Genomic DNA, 23,667 nt, shown 5'->3' with positions numbered 1-23,667 from the left:
ACGAAACATCAATTTGATATGAACACACAAACAATTAAGCACAACAAAAAGACTTCGAGGGGTTAATATTTATCGCCAGACAGGTATCCGAACTCTTATATGGTCATTTATAGTTAAGTGATGTTAATAAAACATGTATATATAAAATATCCTATCCTTAAAGAAACTAATGTTATAGAATACCATAGCTAAATTTAGTTTCAATCTATTATTGTTTAGTTTATGTATTGCTTGCGTGTAAGATGATCGAACGATTTTTGAATTCGCACTTATACTGACTTTGAGAAATTCTACTAATTACCACAAGTGTTACATTGCGATAATAAAATATTGAATATGAACCAATATAATACCTTTTCCTATGTATTGGAAGACTGCTATACATGTTAGTCTACATAGATGTTGGCTCTTTTCTGTTTTCATTAACAGTAAGTGGTGCTACTTGTTACCCTTCCTCCAGTAATGCATATGATTATCTTTAATTTGTTTTTACATTTTTCTATTTTGTGTAGAGACGCACAAAATAACGATAATGTGGTCAAATAGTTTAGTGAGGATGATGAATTATTATGGGGAGATAACTCTATTCATAAACCTTTTAAGATACACAGTCTGTTATCAGTTGGTAGATCTGTATAAAAGGGGATTCTTTTTAAAATTGTTCACTACCGAATCATTGAAAACAATAAATTTAGACTGTTGATCAGGCTCTTGAATATGTTGCATCAATTTGTGTGTTAGAATTTGACACATTTGAGTATGTTCCATCGTTGTACATTACCATCACAACCTGCAAATAACAAATTGATTGATAGTATGTTATTTCTTTTCGTGCATTTTAAAGAAATTTAGCCTGGCAACACGTCATCACGCCAACACCCGGTAGCAATTTCAAATTTAACACAATTGGTTTAGTTTTGTATAAGAAACATAACCGTTTGCAGCAATGCATTAACACTATATAATATAAATCTATTGAACAATCACAGAATTCAGGAAATGCTGTAGAAGTCAGATTGCTGTTTTCGATAATAGAACATGATTTTGCAACGAATTAAGATATTTGTTTGTCAAAACAAGGAATCCTATTATTTCCATGACATTTTTTTTGGGCTAAGTGACGAGGAGATCTTCCATGGCTATTGGGTATTTTTTTTAATTTTTTTTAGGTGAAGAAAATGGCAGATTAATGACTTAAATACTAGACTATGTACAATTGCAAAATACCCTACATTTAACATTTTTGTTTGTATCGGAACATAGTTGAAAACATGCAAACAAAAATTTAAGACATTTACATTTTACTAGATTATGAAATCATTGATAATTTTACCAACCCGTTTCTTCAAATTGAAAACTAAGGATTTACTAAGCGATGATGTATAGCAAGGCACTTGACATAATCTTGAAACAGCAAAGCACTTGGCAGTACAATTACTGACTTTCTGTAGTAGCTCTGTAAGCTTAGTTTCAGTTCCTTCTAATCTTAGAAGCTCACATAGAACCTCTATGTAAATGGAGCCCCTTTCCGTATCCCTCCATGACACATAATCTGTAATATCAAATGAAATGAAGGGTATCAATGACTAAACAAGTTAGGATATACACCTCTGTGAAGGGTAAAATATTTCTAGAATTAAACTTTAATTCTTTATCTGATTTTGGGGTTTAAGAGACTATAAACAAATAATTGGTGAAGAAAAATCATATGGTGGTGCACTTCTCTTTATTGCTACTCCATTCTAAAGATTTTCCAATTTGTCATTCATTTTTACTTATTATCGTGATAAGAATCACAGTTCCACAATTTAACTTTTTCATACTTTTAATAAATATGAAGGGAAAAATCTGAACTTGAAAAATAGATAGGTAGATTGGTTTATAAAACAAAATGTTATCATATTTTGCTATTGTTTGACCCAAATTTGTGATTTTCTATTTGGATTTTCTTACCCCAGGAGTAGATTACCTTAGCCGTATTTGGCACAACTTTTTGGAATTTTGGGTCCTCAATGCTCTTCAACTTTGTATTCATTTGGCTTTTTTAAATATTTTGATCTGAGCGTCACTGATGAGTCTTATGTAGACGCAACGCGCGTCTGGCGTAGCAAATTATAATCCTGGTACTATTGATAGCTATTAAGAACAAAATACTCAATAATTCACAATCTTTGCTATAAATGTTTGAAAAAATACATATCTAAGAAATTGAATAAGAAAAAGTTATATGGAATATGCATGTTTCTAGTGAAATCCTTTTGAAAAATTAATATCTCAAATATTACTAATGGTTAATACACATTTTTTACAGAGTTAAATTTGATAATATCATTTTTTTTATATTCATGGATATTTTCTTATTGTTTCAAATGATTTGGAAATAATTCCAGAACGAGATTTCAACGAGACTAAAACGTCAGAAGAATATGGTCTTGATCTAACAAACATAGACATGTAACAAGAAATTGCTGCTTCTTCTTGTTTTTTATTATAGTGTAAGAGTGTTGATCGTGATCGATTGAGGGTTAGAGTATAGAACTGCAGTATTTCACTGTTATGACGCGGTCGGGCGAAAGGGAAATAAGAAATAGGTGAATACTGTATGGATGGAGCAGTACCGACCCAGAGATAAATAGATACAAATACAGTTATTGGAAACGAATGATACAGAATTCTGGTTTTTTTTAAGTGGTTCTAGAATACCTTTAAACCTAGTACGTGTGATATGATAGGTCATCATGAAACAATGTGGGTTCTTTTATTTGCTGGCAGTTTTTAATTTCCCTTAATACTACATATTTACCTGGTGGCGTGGCATAAGCAATTAGAACATCTGATTCTGATGATAATGTTTGCAGGGTTTCGTTTCCTCTTGGAGAGCCATCTTGGACTAAATTGCCAAAGTCTATCGTGTTACCACGGCATGCCTTATAAAATATTAAAATATAACAAAATTGATGTTACTTACTTATGCTACTTAAACTGTGATAAAAAAAAAACGATGTAAATGTAATTTTACTGCACCAGATGTGCATTTCGACAATCAATAGCTCTTTGTGGATGCCCGAAGCAAACATATTCAACAGTTTAAAGAGCTGAATCTGTAATAAAAATAAGTACAAAAAGTCAAGCAAATTTCGGATAAAGAATCATAGAAGCAAGAGAGATACATTTCTTGATTTTAAAGGATTTTACAATTTTAAAACAACAAATTTTAAAAGAACAATACATACTTTGGATTCATAATTATTCGTTGGATTTTCGTGGATTTCGTGTGTGAAAGTGAAATGTTCAACAAGTGACAAATTTTCTATAGTCTTTTATGCAGACTTAGGCAAATAAAGGCTACAGTAGTACACTGTTGATCGAAAAACACGAAATTAAATATCTACAAACATGCAAGTTTTTCCTAATTCACGAAAATGCAAGTTTTTCCTAAACCACGAAATTAAATATCCACGAACCTGCAAGTTTTTTACGAAAATTGGTATCCACGAAAATCAATGAATCAACAGTATATTCAAATGTACCTGAATGAAGAAAAGTTTTGGCTTCCCCAGCAGTGATTTGCAGTTCTTTATAGGATCAAGTAATGTTGAAAGAGACACTTCTCCGTCAGTTGTATGGACATATCCTTCTCTACCATGATTTAGAATCACACAGACAAAGCAGTCGTTGTGATAATGGTTTTTATCGGCAACTATGTTTTGTGATTAACAGATACCATGCAGATATAAAGAACAGATAAAAACAAATGTTTAATAATAATTTACACTATAAAACAACATATTTAGCCAAATTTGATATAAACGGTAATAACTGTCTTTTCCTAGAGAAATATATCTGTTACCTGAAGCTCTATCCGAAAATTTACGACAAAAGGGACGGTTTTTTGTTCCCTAATGTTAATTATTCTTTTCCAAACATGTTGTTCCTTTTAGAAATTTCTGTATAGCTCAACTCGCTCGTTATTGACGTGTTTGTTGTAACGTTTAAAATAACAATGAATCTAATGTATGTTTTAAGCCCTAGTCCCACAAGACCATGATCGCACCACGCTCACCACGATCTAAAATACATTCAGATCGTGGTGAGGTCGCGGTATGAGCGGCATGAAAATGTCAATTTTCGTTGCTTTCACGATGCTATTACATCCTCATTACGCTTCTACAACGATACCGCTACGATTATACCAAGTTCTCACCGCGCTTATTCTGCGACCTCAATACGCTTATCAAGATCTTTCTACGCGTACACGTTCTCACTACGACCATACCACGATTTATGCGATTGCAACGCGATTTTACCAAACTTCTACTGCGATTATAGCAGGCCCATAGTGCGATCTTACTACGCTCCAAGCAATATATCGTCAAAATTGTGTTACATTTCAATACTGTTCCGATCTTTCTATTTCTGATTAATATGTAGATTTATCAGAAACAACGCAGTCATGTAACCAAAATTTACCAGAACTCTTGGGCTAAGTGGTAGATGTAGTGGTAGAGGCAGAGAGAGATATATTAGTAACAAATCATGCTCCAGTAGAGATATGTTGGAGCGACCAATCCAACTTGAATCACAAATTATTGCTGGTCTATCAATATCAAATGACGATGCTTCAGTGAACCAAAGTATGAATGACAGAGATGTGTCAAGCATGGTTGTGTCATTAAGATAAGAGGTCCACATTAAATAAAAACAAACAAATGATGGAGAACTTTTATATATTTCATATGACAATGATCATGATGATCGTAGTATGAACGTAGTCAGTCATAAGAAAGCATGATGAGGACGGCATGGGCGTGCTAAAATCGAACTGTGGTCTTTAACAGCGTTCTATGAACGTTGTATAGTCGAATTGGTAGCGTGTTGCAGTTACGGGGAGAACGTACGTGATGGTTGTAAGGAGGTCGTAGTAAAGTCGCCTTGAGATCTTAGCGCAGTCACTCCGACTCTAGTCGCGCTTTTGCTACGATCTCGCGAAGATGGTGCAGCAATTTTGCGATCTTACCACGACCTTACTGCGCTCTCGTTACGCTTCTATTACGACCTGATTTTGCCACGACCGCATGACGATTGTTTTGAACATGGTCAAATTAAATTGAGAAAGGAAATGGGGAAAGTGGCAAAGCTACAACAACCCAACCATTTAGCAGAAACAGCCGAAGGCCATCAAAGTTTGCCATGCTCATCACGATTATGCAGACCTCACTACGACAGTACTACGACCTTACTGCGATTTGCACGATCACACTACGATCGTCAAAATTTGCATTGTTTTCATAGATCATAGTGCGATCGTAGCCTAGTGGGACAACGGTGTTACTGAAGTTATTACGTCAGGGATTTCGTTACAAAAATTATCCAAAGTATTTACTAAATTCTTCCATAAATACGTATTGTTATTTCACACATATTTTACTGAATATTTTATTTCATATGATGTTTTTTTCTTATTAATATCGGAGACTTTTCGAAAGAAAAATGATATGAAAACTAAGTTTGGAATTTTTTTATAGCAATTCAAAATAACAACATTTTACCTTTAGCATGGTACTATAATATATCTATACAAACTGTTAGACTGATTTTGTCTCACAAATATTAAAGTGGACTAAAATCATATACGATTATAAGTATGTTTTATTTTATCACCTTGCACTTTCACCTTTTGACTCAACAGTTTGATCGAAATTCTGACCAGTTGAACAGTTTTGTTTTCTAAAACAAATTGCAATTTGGTTAGAATTTTGAATTAGTTGCAATATGTCGATAACAACACTAACAGTCAAGTCATTGTAAAAAAAACTCTTCAGTTAGAACACAACATTTTTTAACTGTCAATGTTAAAAAAAAAATGCCTTCCTGCTTTCATGTTGAAAGAAGTATATAGTGTATTTCTAAACTCTATAATAAAACAATCAACGTACGTGTATGCATTTCTCTTATAATTTCCTCCTTTGTCAAATCTAACTTCTCGATAACTTCAAAACCGAGGAAAGAAAAGCTTTCGTTCAATCTTTTAACATCTTGTTCGCTGCCAGCTCTAACCTTTTCAGTCCTAACATGTTTAATATTGAATATAACGCAATCACCACGTCTTGAATGATTCATGTTGTAAAATTCTTCTTCCATTTGGTAAATATCTGATATTGCTAGCCTTTAATCAAAATAAATTTTCGGATTCTACTTGAGTCCAAAGGTTAGTATGGCATAGACATAATTGTCTTAATTGATGCCATAAAGTTAGAACGTTGTGTATATCATTTCATCTTATATTTAAAAGAATTAGCGTGAATTTCATATTGTGGAATACATAATGTAATATCAGGGATAATTGATTGTGTGGTGTACGCAATAACATTTTATATATACTTGAATAGTATGATATCGGATATGTTCACATATGATATCGAATTAGTTCCAACTCCAATCAACCCCTTCCCTTTTCACGAATGTGACCTTCCGAATTAGAATATTTACGAAGTTTGTAATTACACGACGATTGACAGACTTTGACCACAATATGCTTGCCCTTCGATTTGTCATTTTATAAGTATGTGATAAACTATATAGTTATTATATTTTTCTTTGCATGTATTGCATCAATGTTCAAAATAAAGAATCTTAGGACTAAAAAAATCGTGTTTACTATATGTTCCACTAATATGATGTTGATTTTATTAACTTAATTGCAAAAACATACTTTTGTACATGTTTATCCTTCTTTGCGTATAATTAACTTTTCTTGTTAACATACTTTTTCAGGTCGCAGAAGGTTGATGCATTCAGAATAAGAAACGTGTGCCAACTTGACAAATATTTCCCCGTTTGAACTTAAAGGTTCTAAACAGAACATTCTAAACTGCTGAAGATCATTTTTGCTTGGATCAGCTGCAACCATGGTGTTAGTACTACATACATTGCACAATCTAAGGTCTTTGGTTAATACATTGTATTAAAGACGTAATCATAATTTGGTTCTTCTATGCAGTTATTTACTTTTCTATTAGATTAGAATTTGTTAGATCATTTTTGGTCAAACAGGTCTTACACTGTTTCGGCTGATTTTGTATTTAAATTAAAGATTTCTTGATGACGGTAAATTAAGAAAAACGCATTGGACACATTTAATTGATAAAGTGCAGTTTTATTTTTTGCCAGGAGTAACGCCACCGGGGTCACGGGTGTCAAGCAAGATTTTCTGAAACTTCCGTATTTTCTTATTTACATGAGTTTTTGACGCTTCGTTTGGGTTGTCACGGCGGCTGATGAATCCGTACAAAAGAAATAATGTATTACTCTGCCGCTCTCGCTCCTTATTATAAATGCCTTTTAAAGTCAGGAATATGACATGTTTTTTAATCCATTTGTGTGATATGTTTAAGCGTCCGACTTTGCTATTTGCTATGGAAAACTTTGTTTAGAATTTTCCTTGGAGTTCGACTTTAAGGTTTTTTACTTATTCTAAAAATCAATTGATAATATGTAAACATTATTGAGCTAATATTCCTTAAATCAATCGCGATTTGTTGTTGAGGCATGTCCAGTGTTTATTTGACTGTTTGCATGTTCGTTTGCGCCATAGTGTTTCTGTTTTTCATTATTTTTAAAATCGTCTTGGCAACTTCCCTATTTGTCGAAAAATTTCATCAAATATCATTAATTAAAAATTGATTATTGATAGAACATTCAAAGTACATACCATGACTGTGTTCTACCTGTACAAATGTGAGAAATTTCGTATAAAAATATATATATTGGGAATTTTTTCATTTTTCTTTTGTGTTATTTTAAAAGATTATTTTAACAGTAAATTAAATCATTATAAAACCGAGAAAAAAAAATCTTAATATTAAAATTATGCACACTTACAAGGAATGTATCTCCCTCATGCAAAGCTCTGATTCCTTTCACGAATTTGACTATACTTTTGGACCTTTTGGATTATAGCTCTTCATCTTTTATATAAGCTTTGGATATCAAATATTTTGGCCACGAGCATCACTGAAGAGACATGTTTTGTCGAAATGCGCATCTGGTGCAATAAAATTGGTACCGTTGATTTTATTACAAAACAATCATTTGAATATTAGGGAGTTTTCAAAAGACCCGTTTGTCGTACCGAAAAAACTTGCAATTGCTGGAAAAACAAATTGTCCGAAAAAAGATGAAAATATCTCCTAAGGGGGCTCCTGGGTATAAACCATTTTTTTTTTCTAATATAGGATCATTTGCATATTGGCGAGTTTCAAATGACCTTTCGTTGTACCGAAAAAAAACTTTAATTTGCTGATAAAAAAATAACCTATCGGGGAAAAAACATTAAGATGGGTACCAAAACCATCTTTTTTCGTATTCTATAAACGACTCTATCCTGCAAACAATCAACCCATTTTTAGTGTGAATTTTGACCTATTCGTCTTTGATAACTGTGTCTATATACCATCGTCATATTTGCTCTTAAATTATAAATCAGGTCTGATGCGTTCTATCGGACTGCCATCAAGTGAGTGGTGAGCAAGCTATATCGCCAGGTTTAATCCACAATTTTCAACATAAGGAAATGCCTGTATCAAGTCATAAGTATGACAGTTCTTGTACATTCGTTTGATATGTTTGAGCTTTTGATTTTGCCATTTAAGAAATGAAATTTGCTTGGAGTTCGGTATTTTTGCTATTTTACTTATCACAGAATACTGGTACTAAGAATTATACTACTACATTACAAATTTAAAACTGCTTAGTGAGATATGGTCACTCAATCGGTTTTTAAAGATCATTTAGGCAAATTTTATTCATTTCTAAAAACTTACGCATGGTTGGTCGAGCGTCAGTTTCAAAGTGTTTCAATTTCATGTTTGTTTCTGTCTGTGTTGATCTATCGCTGTCAAAGCTGTATTGCCTATTGTATAAGGGAAACTATATGTGATGTTTATTAAACACGACAACTAGAATCAAATAATTAGAATGACTGTCGAATTAGTTTTCGATATAAAGAACAAACTTTTTGGTTCAATCCACCATTTTCTACATTAGAAAATGCCTGTACCAAGTCAGGAATATGACAGCTGTTGTCCATTCGTTTGATGTGTTTGGACTTTTGATTTTGCCATTTGATTGTGGATTTTCCTTTTTGAATTTTCCACGGAGTTCAGTATTTGTGTGTTTTTACTCTTTAAATGCTGATATTTGTATAGCTGATATTTGTATATCAACTAGATGAATTCAAAGCTATGACAACTATTGACAATAGGAACAAATTTGAGTTGACATGTTGATATGTTCTTCGACAAGCAAAATGGAACATGAGTTTTACAAAAAAAAAACATTTTTTTTCTCAAATAGATATATACAAACTTATAAAACGCTTATCTGTCTTGGGCACTTGATGTCTTTCCAGTCTTTTGTCGAATAATTGTTGCTCAAACTTAGATTTTCAAAATTGAGTTTGTGAACTTTAGTTTTGTGTTTAGAAGGCCAAGCTAGTCTGACTTTAAAGCAAAGTCGAGCCTGAATTTTGTATACTAACTTACTCCTTACTATCCTGCGACGACCGATTCATTCCCCTTTGTGAAACTAAAACAAAGTATGGATTATCCATCAAACATACAGTTCAAATTGAAATAAGCGAAAATAATATGAGAAAAGATGTGTACGCCGTATTTCAATACTTCCACATTTGCAGAATATTAAACATATTTGAATATTTTGACCTTGAGCATTACTGAAGAGACATTATTTGTCGACATGCGCATCTGATGAATTAAAATTTGTATCGTGCATTTTTTTTAGGAAACTACAAGATTTCAACAATCAATCATTAACATAAATGTTTGACTTTGTGAAACACTTCTAATAAAATAGTGTATATAAAAGCAAAACGGAAATTTCAGTTACTTCCGTTTAAGATTAAAATAGTTTTAAGTTCCTTTGTTTGCTCCAATAATCAATAAATAAAGTTAAGCAAATAATTGATACATGTACTTTGCAACATAAGGCAGTTTAATGTAGCAAATAGTGAATGCGTTTCAATTTTCTACACAAATCCACCTAAAATATGTATTGTGTAATCATACGATTTCGATTGAGTTAAGTCTGCCAATTGATATTTCATCGTATGTTTTTTTGTTTTTTTATGTTGTGATGTTATGCTATTGTTTCAGAAAAAGGGAGAAGGTTTGGATCCATTAAAACGTTTAATCCCGCTGCAAATGTTTGCACCTGTCCTAAGTCAGGAATCTGATGTACAGTAGTTGTCGTTTGTTTATGTAATATATACGTGTTTCTCGTTTTGTTTATGTAGATTAGACCGTTGGTTTTCCCGTTTGAATGGTTTTACACTAGTAATTTTTGGGCCCTTTATAGCTTGTTTTTCGGTGTGAGCCAAGGCTCCGTGTTGAAGGCCGTACTTTAACCTATAATGGTTTACTTTTTAAATTGTTATTTGGATGGAGAGTTGTCTCATTGGCACTCACACCACATCTTCCTATATCTATTGAACATTATTAATACCTTATTTCATTACAACTTTTAATTTGATTAATACACTTTGCAAAAAGTCTCATCGGACTTGAACATTTTTCTATTTGTATTCGATGTTTTGATTTTTTTTTAATAAATTTGTTTGAATATTCTAAATGATTAATATACTATGACGTCGTGTACATAACTACCATCAATATCTAATAAAGGGCGCAATTGATCAAGCGTTTCGGTGAAGGGAACTATAGTATTTTTCATTGGACAGAGTCAATGATCTCTCGTATTAACTAATGAAAATCTGGCATTTTGGAATAAAAGTATTAAACACAATCCTCCAACGATTGTGAAGCACTGTATTATATATATTGACTACCGCATAATAGAGAAAACAACACAAGCGACATAAGTATCTACTTTATACGTTAAATGTTACTTAACAATGGTATTTGTACGTATGAAGCGTAAACTTCATGTTATTTATACCTTCCAAGCGTCATTTCAACATACAGTATACATATGAAAGTGAAAATTAATAATTTGGATTGTCTTTCTTTTCCCAAAATCATGTTTAGACCGTTAAACAGGTGAAAACGTACATTTATTAATCACTGACTTTGCATGCTTAATGCGGGGTTCACACATTGCCGATTATTGCTCCCGTTTGAGATCAGACAGCAATACGATATGAAAAGTGAAAAAGTCGGATTGGTATCCTCAACTATCTGGAATGTCCTATCATTGTCTGAACGCATTCGTTTTAGTTCGTAACAGATTCCTACGGATCGGGAAGGGTCCGAATAGTTCGGCAAAGCATCCCGACAATTAGGTGCGTCCCGTAACATTCGGGCGGCAACTCAGCCGATTTTGTCTAATCGGATTACAATCGTGGCTATGTCGTGACAGATTCTGCTGTATCGGATCGAATTCCGAACAATGTCTTGTGTATTCTGGACGGTGTCCTGTGGAACGGGAATGATCCGGAGTAATTTTTCATAGCTGTTTTTCTGCCGATTGAGTCCAGATTGCATCCAGATCTTGTCGATTGGGAACCGTTTTTTGCCGAAACCGTTCCGAAACAGTCCCGTTATAAATACGAAATTCGTCAATGATACCCACGTCAGAGTCCCGACAACTACAGAATACAATACGACTGAGACAAGACAAAGCCGTTTGCAATGCGATAGAGCGGATCGTGATAGGATTACGTTCCGACAGTACCTGATCATCCCGAATATGCCGACAGTTTTCGAACAAATAACTTCCGTTAGTGTCGGTTCACTGTCTGGTCACTGTCTGATCTCAGTCGGATTACATTCGGTAGAGTCGGGACGCAGTCGTGACAGACTCGGTCGAATTTTACCTGGCGAAAAATACAAATCGGATTAGAAGCGGATTCAGAACGGGATTATCGGGACTTATTCGCTTAGAAACGGTTGAATATCGGTGCTTCCTGAATACTATCTGATTGTTGTCGTGATCAAATTATTTTTTTTACAAATTTTAATTTAAGTTTGAATTTCCATCCACGATTCACAGGATCTTGATCAGACTTTTAATAAATTTTAATCGGGAATGGTCCTGTCAAGAACGGTAGTAAAAATCGTGAATGTGTGACCCCAGCTTAAGATGGTAAGTCCGTGATTGTTTTAACAGATTCATATTTTTTTTGAAAGTAAGATAAAAGATACGATTTTTATAGAAAAAATGAAATATATCAGTATGTTTTAATTTAAGGTGTCATATTTGATACATTTTTTTCCAAATTAATTTGTTAAAGTTTTCGGTGAAGACGACATGTGTATCTTTACAGTTGTTATGTTAATGCGCAATGTTATTTATCAACCGATGGACACTTATTTAGATTATTAGAAGATCTTTGTAGAGTCCCTAGTCATCAATTCCAATTTTTTTAAATGCGTTGCAGCGCATACTACAGGAAATCGAACAAACTTTGAACTTTATGCAAGGATATAAATCAAGATTTTAAAATTATAAGGAGTCAAAACAGATAAAAGGAAATGTAGCTGATGGCTTCAATTTTATTTTTTTCCTCTTTGAAAGTTTATTCTCTTTCATGCAGAAAGAGCAAGAGTCATTACAACATATGTAAAGTAAATTTGAGGAAATTTCAGTCATACACTGGTACACACGATTTCATATTACATTCATTTATTTTATAGTCTGAGTAAAGCCGTTTTTAATTAATATTCTATAGTCCGTCTTTTCTGTTTGTAATATTAATATACTGCTGGTACAGTGCTGTATCAGGTTTAGGGTGAAGGTTGGCCCCTGTTAAAACGTTCAAATCCGCTGCATAAATTCCTAAGTCAGGAATTTAATTCAGGAACAGTGCTTGTCGTTTGTTGGTATGTTTGATAAATGTTTCTCGTTTTGGCAAATAGATTAGAGCGTCGGTTTTCCTGTTTGAATTGTGATACAAAAAATTAATGGTCATTTTGGGGCCCTTTATAGCTTGCTCTTATGCTCATTGTATTCTGCTGTTGCTTGGGATAGTTATGATGTTGCTGTTAATTTGCTGCTTTAAATAATCAAATAAAAGAAATCACATCCAAACTCATTGCATGATTTTTTTTCTTTATTTATATGTTTATGAATTTAAAGAAAAATCCCCTCTGTTCGTTCTTTCCTCAAGCAACAGCAGCAGCATAACTACTAAGGAAGTGAAATGAGAACGACAAAAGTTGCAGGAGCATTGAAAAAAGTTTATTATGGAGAGTTGTCTCATTGGCACTCACACCACATCTTCCTATATCTATTAAAAAATCTTAATATGAGTATTTTAAGCAGCAGCAACAACAACTCTCTATCCTCGACTAGCGGCAGCAGCAAAACACACACAAGAAGGTAGTGAGCACAAGAGCTGTAGAGGAAGTAAAAGCATTACCTGGAAACACCTTGTATATGACTCCACATGAATCAACAGCAGCAGCGGCAATACTTTAAAGTGTGAAATGAGCACTACTACACTAGGCCGATATTTAATAACACAACTTGAAAACGTCACAGAAAGCATCCAAATTAGAATTTTAACCTATCAATATAAATAAAAAGATGTGGTGTGAGTGCCAATGAGACAATTTTACATCCAAGTCAAGTCCATATATGAATTTGAGAACGCAGACCTTATAGGAAGCACCCCAACCCGTAAAGCCCTGTCTCGTAGTTGCAACGTTATAACGCCCAACATTGATCGATTCTGTTCCGGAACTTTTTTAACTTACTCCCTCTTCTAGTAAAGAGTTGGCCTGAGCTGGAACTTGCAGTGATTTTGCATTGTAACCCAAGAGAAAAAAAAACAAAAAAAAACACCTAGAACTATTTCTATAAAAATCTACCCATCCGAGAAGTTTAGAACCAAAAAGGCGGAAAGATGTTGAGACTCCCAATCGGCACTCCAGGGACGATAAAGAAACTAACATCGACTGTATAACGTTATCCAACATTGAAGTTTAAATATATCTTCTCACAGATAAGATGAAGTCTTTTTTCCTACAGATTCAATTTTGTTTCGCGAAATGTTGCAAAATTCTGAAGCGCAAATTCAATGCATGATTTCTCGAAAAAAACTTTTGAAATTAAATGATGCTGTTAGTATTCTTATCACGGTAGACCAGTTGCCGCATCACAATGTAAGTGGTATATTCACATCACCTAATGTCATGCATCTGATATTTCAGGAAGCTATCATTTGATTTTAGGAGAGGGGAGGGGGGGGGGTTACGATAACAAAATTGTGTCCTGCATTTTTTTAAAGTTGTAATTTCTGTCCTGCATTTTTATTTTATTTGGTCCTGTTTTTTTTGCCCAGTTGCTCATCCTGCCTTTTTTTCAATCGAAACTCATGTCCTGTATTTTTTAAATCAAAATTTCTTTCCTGCCTTGTTTTTTAAATTTCATCTAACCGGAACTTGTACAACCTTATCTAAGAAAATCTAATGATGAAACAAATGATTTAAGCTCTTTGACTGAAACAAATGTGTAATGCTCTTTGATAAAACAAATGTTTTAATCTCATAGGTTAAATCCGTTTACATGGTGTCAATAAGGGGGTATAAAAGCGTCAAAAGGGTGATATGAATAAAACAAAAAGTCATTTATATCACAGAAAACTATTTCTTGTAGGAAATTGTTGTTTAAAAACAAATTACATTTTTGCTTCGTATCACTAATCTCCAATTAATTCTTTTCTGTCAAGTTCGTAATCCAGTCGTAGCTTTATTAGTTACGACAACAATTACATGAACCGTCAATGAATTGTAGTCTAGGCCTTTTATCTGCAATATAGTAATATGCATTTTCTACACAAAATGTAAAGCTCTGGATCGACTCAGTTTTGAAGAGACCAATAACTGTGATAGACTCATTTTTTAAAGATTAACAATAAATTATTAAAATCCTAATTAATGTACAAAAAAATGAACGAAAAACAAATATGTAACACGGCACCAAACGACAACCACTGAATTACAGGCTCTAGACTTGGGTACAGGCACATATGTAAGTAAAACGGGGTTAAACATGTTAGCGGAGTCCCAATCTTCCCCCTAAACTGGAACAGTGGTGTTATAGTACAATATAAGAACGAAATGTAAAAATCATTTGAAAAAGGCTTATCTATAGATATTCGGTCCTTCATGTACCTTTTGGGAACCCGCAAATATATTTGCTTTTCTCTTTATTTTATAGCAACGTTATGTTACATTCTGATATATGACGTTTAAAACCAAGACGCAAATATAGGCTGATTAAGGAGGTTTGCTACACAGTTTTTAGACATTTTGTCAGATTTTCGCAATCCTCTGGTTTTACCCTTCAATGTGCCTCGAATTGTTTTGCCCATTAACTCCCTTTTTATTCATATTTTCATAACATATATTTAAATAAGCCATTTTTTAAAAATCTTATAAAATCCTTGTTATTTTTCATAGTTGTTTTAAATAGATTGTGACCAATGTAAAATGCATGAAAAGTCTAGAGAAAATTGTTTCCCGCCAAATTTTCAACGACTTATGTCTCGAAAACATGCACACGGACCGTCCATTTTTTTCAGCTTTTATAGTTTCTTTAATTGTATACTATCAATTTATAACAGTCTTTTAAAAAGCTTGTTATTTTAAAATAGAGTAGCAATCATCCTTAAGTTTAAATTGGGTTAATTAAACTAAATCGATTTGTGTGGGACTTGTGCTTAATTATCTAAATAACCTTTAATTGATTGATATACATGTAGATCGTTACTCATCTAGTGTTGACTGGTTATACAAGTTCCTGACCTGTGAAGTGGAGCTGTAGGAGACTTTATTATATTTGTTTGACTGTCTACCGGGTGGTCCTGTCTGTCTGTCTGTCTGTCTGTCTGTCTGTCTGTCTGTCTGGTCATGTCTGTCTGTCTGTCTGTCTGTCTGATTGGTGGTCTAGTCTGGTTGTCTTGTCTATCTGGTGGTCTTGTATGTCTGTCTGTCTGGCGATCTTGTCTATCTGTCATTTTATCTGGTGTTGGTGTCCGTCTGTCTGTTTATCTGGTGTTTCTGTCTGTCTGGTGGTCTTGTCTGTCTGTCTGTCTGTCTGTCTGTCTGTCTGTCTGTCTGTCTGTCTGTCTGTCTGCCTGTGTCTCTTTGGTGGTATTGTTTGTGTGTCTGTCTGGTGGTGTTTTTTTATGTCGGTCTGTCTCTCTGATGATCTTGTCGGTCTGATGATCTTATCTGTCTGTATATCTGTCTTTCTGGTAGTATTGTCTGGCTGGCAAATGTCCATGATTAAATCCAGATTAAGTTCGAATTTGTTTGGGTCTTATGAGTTTGACCGTGTTATTCTTTATATGTTGGATACAATCCACGAGCCTGTGTCCACACTTATTTCATTCGATATTTCATTAACGTGTTTGCAAGAAGTTCTTCCCCAAAAAACCCTTCGTTACTTATGTGTTCAACCTTACTGTAGATACTTGTTTAAAGAGATGTTTGGTACAATATAACCAGGAGATTGCCACTCAGATGTTCCGTTAATTTTCTTTCTAATTTTGACATCATAGAAGGAACGCACAATCTTTTTATTTGTTTAAAAATTTGGTGCGGAGGGGTATTTTATTTCGTACAGACAATTTGATGAAGTATATATGAAGCATAAAGAATAAAACTTTTAAAAAATCCTTTGTTTAACCAAAAAAGGTGAATGGTCGATATCTAACTATATAAACAATCAGATAGCTAACTACAAGGGGGAGAAATGTTGATTTTAAGCAACTATTGGTTACCGTATGACCTTCATTATTGAGCTTAAGTCCAGACCCAGGGCTCAATTTCAGATTGCCTTAATTATGTACTGACGACAATAAACAAACAAGAACTATATTGAAATAAGATATACGACATATGTATAATGATTATGTTGGCGTGAAGTTTTTATCAACCATAAATATTCATCTTTCGATTTTTTTATATAATTTCACACATGGTGATTCTGACTTGACAATAAGGTTTATCTGACGGGGTTGAAAAAAAATACTAGTTATGATAACTATACGCCAAACACAACTTTACGTCAAACACAACTTTACGTCAAACACAACTTTAAATTAGAGATACAACCTATTTTGGTGTGAATATCGTGGATATCGTCAACAAAGTCAGATGATATTTGTATTTTGAGATTTTTTATTTCAATTATTATATTATAATAATAATATGCTTTGACTTATTTTATTAACCCCTGACATTTAAATAAAGTATAACAGATGTATAGCAATGTCTCCAGTTATTGAATCCTAAACTGGATATCAGCTCTTTATACCTTCCTTTGCTTCCATTTATTACGATTATTTTTCTTGCGATTTAATGGTCAATAATTTTAAGTTACCAGAATCATTAAATACTAAAAAAAATCTAAACTGCTTTTTCAAGTTTAAGACGTGCATGCTTGCTTAAAGATCGACTAATTGTGCACTGACGAAATCTCTTTTTTGGAAAAGGAATTAAAACGAGAAAGCAAACATGTGCAAACCAAACACAAATATTATAAGCTGCAATTTAGTCAAGCACTGAGAAGCATATGACCGAGCATAAATTATGGCGGTGGACAAACATGTTTACCGACTCAGAACTCTCTCCTAAGTTTAGAAAGCGATGCAACAGCAGTCGGTAAAAATCAGTTTAAAAAGACAGTTGCAACAATTCACAATACATAACTCGTAAGAAATAGTCTAAGCTATGACATAGATTAACGATCTGAGATATTAAAGCCCGGGATGACTACGTATGAAAAAAATGAAAGACGAAAACATTTCAAAAAAGACAACACCAGACCACAAAGCAGAATTAATGGCATTGGGCTGTATCTGTTTTTTGATCGGTTTGTTTCTATCAAACACGTACAGTATCAACCAACAAAAGATTTTTTAATTGTCCAATGTATTCATGATTCCTTAACTGAAAATAAACGTTTTCCACTAATGTTGTCTTAATTCAAATATCCTAATTAGATTAAGGAAAAATATGAAGATAAAGGCGAAATTATGGCTGAATGCATTCAGGAAAAAGGGAGACAATTCAATCTCAAATATAGTCTTAAGGTGGCTGGGGCGTCTTAATTAAAACTGACAGAATTTTTTGATAACTTGTCAAGATAAAGCTTTTATCATGCTTTTTTCAAAACTGTATTAAAAAGTATGGGTCACCGGACTTTTTTTCACGCTACAGGTTGCGCAAAATTGTCAGATTTTGTATAGATTATTCATGGAAAATTAAATTTTGTGTGATAAAACGAAAACATACTATAAGAACTTTAAGATAAAATGTAAGAATATTGCTCTTATAACATGCTTTCAAATAAACAAAAGAAAAAATGGGGTCACCGAACTTGTTTTCTTGCTAAATATCAAAATAGGTAAATTCATAACACTTTCTATTGTAAAATTTACTTTATCGGAGTTATCTCCCCTTATTTGGCAAAGTTTGAAAAAAATCTAATCAAACACAAACAAGGCGTTTTTACAAAATTACAACTGAAGTTATGTTAAAACACACAATTTTCTATATTTATATCAAAAGTCTTTTATATAATTTACATACAACTCTCAAAATTTGCACATTTCATCAAATATATAGACCAAAGATATCTGCTTATTTAAAATCCAAGATGGAGGAAGACACCCGAGCCACCTTGATTGTGATTTCTTACGTATACTTTATGTATGACGTTAGTAAAGTCAGATATCGAGAATTCTCTATTAAGACTTAACTTCAACCAAAACGACAGACACTCGATTTGCTTTCTGGACTTTCATTGGTCATAATGCTTTTAATAAAATTACCATAATCTGATGTTGTTGGCGCTGTTGATATATTACTAAAATAGAAATATGAATATAATACTGAAGTAGGAAAACAACAATATGTGCAAACAAATATCAAAAGACATGTAGGTATTACACACGCAATTCAAAGGAATAAGGAATTTTATGGACAACAACAAAATTGAAGTCAATCTTGTGAAACTGTGTATGTCCGTTATCACAAGAATCACCGATGTTGAAAAGATGCATTCTCTTATCCTCGATTTTGACATCAAAGAGCGAGAAATGATAACAAAATTGTACTAATCAAGAGAAACGTTACAGGACCCTTTACAGGTGTCAAATGTAAATCTAATTTCAGATGACTCTGAAAGCACCCCTGGATTCTAGTGGAATTCGTTTTGAGCAATCTTTACTGATAATGTATATATCTAATGTAGTGTGGAACTGTTTGTGTTGTTGTCGTTTTTCATATATTGCCTCGCTTCCACTTATATGAGTTTTGAATGCCCTAAAGCTATCGTCAGAATACGACTTATTGCTAAGAATTTAGATAATTTGCGATAAAAACTAATGTTCGTATATCCAATGAACTTGGCGTTAGAAAATTACACTCATACCAAAGCGGGTTTACCTAGTAGAAGCATATCTTCTAAGAGTCGTTTGGTTCAAATTACACCTTTGGTCTTCTCGAACTGGGAAATAACTAAACCCAGCATACCCAGGTTGAAAGCTGTTCTGATGTTGAGATACAAATCTGTAGTGGTCATTTTCTGCAAATACAAGCATCGATAATTCTGTCAAATATCGCATACCTTGGTTATGTCCTTACTATAAGCTTCGTGATATATATAAAAAAAAAGTCAAAAGTAACATGCATCTAAAGAGGTATGGAAATCAATGCATTAAGGGAAAATTGGTCATCATAGGAATAAAAAGATGAATAATGGTTGCCAATGAGACATCTCTATACCAGATACGAAATGACTTTGGAGTCATTGAGTTTCCCTGTCGTTTTGTTTAGTACTGTACTTTATCACAATTGAGAAGTAAAGGTAGAAGCCGTGTATAATGCGGCTTAGTTCAGTGTTTACTATAGTAAAATAATTACATAAGATGCAACGTTTAAGCTTTTGGCTGTTTTATGACCTTTTTACCTTTTAGCAAAGTTTGGTTTATACTACTTGCGATGTAAGGGAATTTAAACATCTTAAAAATACCTGCAATTAACCTTAAAAACTACACTTTTCGTCATATCTTAAACGTTTGTTGGAGAAAATATGTACCTATTAAATTATGTGTGTACTTATTGAATTATGTGATTTTGTCAATTTTTAAGCTTTCTGTTAAACATGATATTTTTTTTCTTAACAAGCGGAATTTTTAATCTTCTGTGGAACTCGACAGTACATATATGCCGCGTGTTAATTGTGATATGACACATTCAAGTTATTAAAGTTTGGTACCTGACAGTTAAAGGTATTTTAAGATACAATATCTTTTAGAATTTCAGAATTTCATTTAGAAATGAAAATCGTTTTGATCGAGCGTTTTCTAATCAATTAATTTATCTTCTGTTTAATAATTTGCATTAGATATCAAATTAAAGATATGGCACATCACTGAATATGCATATTACAGTTCAGGGGAGGTAACGAGTTTAACAATAATATATTAATACGTGAATTTTGATTATAAGTCCTCGTGATAAATATATAGAAAGGATATGCAGGTGAACATGTTGAATGTGTTAAAAATATATAACAAACAAATAAATAAAAAAAAATTAAAAATGAAAATGATTAACAAAATATTATGGCAGAGGTGTTTATAAATAAATAGTGTACGTACCATGAATGGAACTGAGCTGCTGTGCCGTCTGTCCCTTTGTTTTCAGTTTCGTATTTTGTTTTGAAAATTTCTTTTAAAGACAAAAACATACACATTATATTTCAAAACATAATCACGGAAATTTCAGGCAACCAATAATGCATATATGTTTATCATATATAACCTATGAAAATGTACAAAAAATGTTTGTGTATTGTTTTGTGATGTGTCGCTGACTTTATGACGTTTATCCGACATTCTGTTTATGATGCAATTATTTTCAGTAAACAAACAAACATGAATGATATATTTTAGGTAACTTAGAATTTAAAATAAATACTGATTTAGAAGAACGAGTACCTTGACATCATTATTTCTTTTTCTTTTCTGAAAGCATATAATTAGAGCTATTTTCTTATATTTTATCCAAACATTCTTTTGTGTCGTTTTCTTTTTTTATCACCCAAATTTGGGTTTTAAATTCATAATCTATAAAAACATCTGACAATTTTGCTCAACCCGTACCGTGTAAATAAGCAGGGTGACCAATACTTTTGATTTCATTTTTGGCAAAAAAATGATAAAACTACATTTTGACAAATTATCAAAATATTCTCTGGATTTAAATAAAGACACCCTATTTACCTTAAGGCGACAATAGTTTGTCAATTTTCAAATCGCTTAAATCGATACAGATGAAATCCCATTTATATAAAAAAAAAAAAAAAAAAGAAACAATCTAAACATTTTGTAAAATGTGAAACAAATGATTAAACGTGCTAAAATTACAATATCAAATTGTGTACACTCTCCCATGTTTCTCAAATATACATTGTAAATTCACTAAATGTTGGTTTCTGTTATATATTTTTAATTACTTTTAAAACTTTTTTCTAAACGCCAAGTTAATCTATGCCTTTTGAAATTGTATATTTGTTGCCAAATGAATAATACGGCATTATCTTACGTGTAACAATGCATAATTTGTTAAATACGTATTTCAATATTCCTTTCATTTTAAAGTCGACATTGCATATCCTTTTAAAGATGACGAAATTCTGATTTTTTTTACATTGTTTTATTTAAGCAATTACATGATTAAAAGAAAATCGTCATTATCTTGTAAAATTTTATTATGAGTTAGTAGGGCATTTGTAGGAAGGGTTTAATACGTGCTAAAATGTGCTGACATGAATTGTCATTGATATGGTTATACTTATAAATTAACTGTTTACAAAATTTTGAATTTTTGAAATACTAAGGCTTGTCTACCTCAGGCATAGATTACCTTAGCTTGATTTGGCAAAACTTTTAGGAATTTTGGTCCTCAATGCTCTTCAACTTCATACTTTATTTTGTCTTTTTATTTTTTCAGATTCGAGCGTCACTGATGAGTCTTTTGTAGACAAAACGCGCGTCTGGCGTATATACAAAATTTGGTCCTGGTATCTGTGATGAGTTTATATACAACAATATGATAAATTATTGGATGATTACCAAAACCATACCAATTGATTATTAGGCACCTTTGTTTTTGTAAAAAAAAAATAAAACGATTCAAATAATTTGTTTTTAGTTCGTATTGCTAGGTCTTTTTGGGTGCATTACATTTGCACACTTTATTATTACATTTGCGCAGATTATCTTTACATTTGCGCACAAAAAATGTCAGGTTTGCACTTGGTTTTTGAACAACATTTGCGCATTTATTTTATAGGTTAACTAAAGTAATTAAAAGTAGATATATTTATTAATTAATTTAGGTATTTTTGAGCAGGGTAGGTCGTTAATTTCAAAAACAAAGCATATTTTATGATGCAAGTACTAATGTCAGCGTGCTTAGTATTGGTAGCCAACTGCTGTCGGCAAATACAAGCAAAACACGGAATAACATAAATTTGTTAAAATTCCAGCGAGCATGATAAAGGTTCATCGTCTGGGTTTTGCTTACGTTAGCGAAACACACAGACTTAGAGGAAATAGGGAATTTGATGAAATTCATTTGCAATTATTTACGGTGCCTTGCTATATAATATAACCTGTTTTTAGTATATCCGTCGTTCACTAATGACCCCTTACTCGTCCCACTTGTTTCTCACAAACGAACTCATTTGTTGTGCCTTGACGCATCTTTACATTTTTACTTAAGCTATTTTCTTATTTATAAGTGTTCCCTAATTAGGTCTTTCCACTTTTCTGTGGAAAGACCTACTGTTTTTCTTCTGAGTATTAGGTCTTTCCACTTTCCTGTGGAAAGACTTTTCTGTGGAAAGACCTATTGTTTTTTTTCTGATAATTTTTTTTTTCTTCCGCCCAATTTTGTTCTGCAACATGTTGCTTCTAAATATTTGGTATCTGATATCGAACAGTTTATGCGCTTTTGAAATTTACCCTGCGTAACCAAATAATTTCTTTGTAGGAGTTATCTCCCAAAACACTGTTTTCTTGTGTTCACTACTCCTTCGCAACCGTAAAAGATTACGACAATTTTATTTTCTAAAATTGCTCGTTATATCCTTCGCATGATTTTTCCTATTTTGAACAAAGCAATACGAACGTTTCATATGAGAGGTATTTCCCCTAATGCATTTGATATAAGTGATATGCGTTTCTATCTTGTAAACCATAAGTGGTAGAGACTTATTGGTTTGAGGTTCTTGATGAAAAAAAAAAGAAAATTACGTCAGGGTCATATTTTAAACGTTGATTTTGGCTTATTTTCAACTTTTCCCCACCATTTTAACCAAATAGATATCGACAACATATTTTTACTAGATTGTAAGTTGCGACATGTCGTAACATATGAATTTCGGTTTAAAGGGTACGCTAACATTAAATTGGATGTTTGTCCCCTCTTATATTAAAATTTAGGCATATAGTGATATAACTCATTAAACATAATATATAATTAAGACCTAAATTGACGTTCTAGATTTTGACCTTTGTTTTAACTTCATATCGTCGGTGGGCTTCTAAAATGTCGTATATGTCTTTTTTGGATAAAAATACTTTTTGACACCAATGGTCTGGCGGGA

General features: G+C 32.7%; 1 protein-coding gene and 1 long non-coding RNA gene across 2 annotated transcripts; both read right to left on the bottom strand.

Annotated features, from left to right (window-relative positions):
* Window positions 1-651: 651 nt before the first annotated feature.
* LOC134726434 (caspase-3-like) lies at window positions 652-6,910 on the bottom strand. Its single transcript, XM_063590837.1, has 6 exons — window positions 6,819-6,910; window positions 5,937-6,166; window positions 3,531-3,700; window positions 2,804-2,927; window positions 1,338-1,552; window positions 652-790 (listed from the first exon to the last, which is right to left on the bottom strand). Exons 1-6 carry the CDS (start codon window positions 6,908-6,910, stop codon window positions 704-706), a joined length of 918 nt encoding a protein of 305 aa, XP_063446907.1. The 3' UTR covers window positions 652-703.
* Window positions 6,911-9,546: 2,636 nt separating this feature from the next.
* LOC134727066 (uncharacterized) lies at window positions 9,547-19,538 on the bottom strand. The gene is made up of 3 exons (XR_010108707.1): window positions 19,437-19,538; window positions 18,821-18,855; window positions 9,547-9,585 (listed from the first exon to the last, which is right to left on the bottom strand). It is a non-coding gene; the product is annotated as an uncharacterized LOC134727066 (long non-coding RNA).
* Between the last annotated feature and the right edge of the window lie 4,129 nt (window positions 19,539-23,667).

The sequence above is a fragment of the Mytilus trossulus genome, chromosome 7, assembly GCF_036588685.1.
Source record: "Mytilus trossulus isolate FHL-02 chromosome 7, PNRI_Mtr1.1.1.hap1, whole genome shotgun sequence".
NCBI lineage: Eukaryota > Metazoa > Mollusca > Bivalvia > Mytilida > Mytilidae > Mytilus > Mytilus trossulus.
The sequence above is the reverse complement of the archived record's forward strand: the minus strand, read 5'-3'. Positions and strand labels throughout refer to the sequence as shown.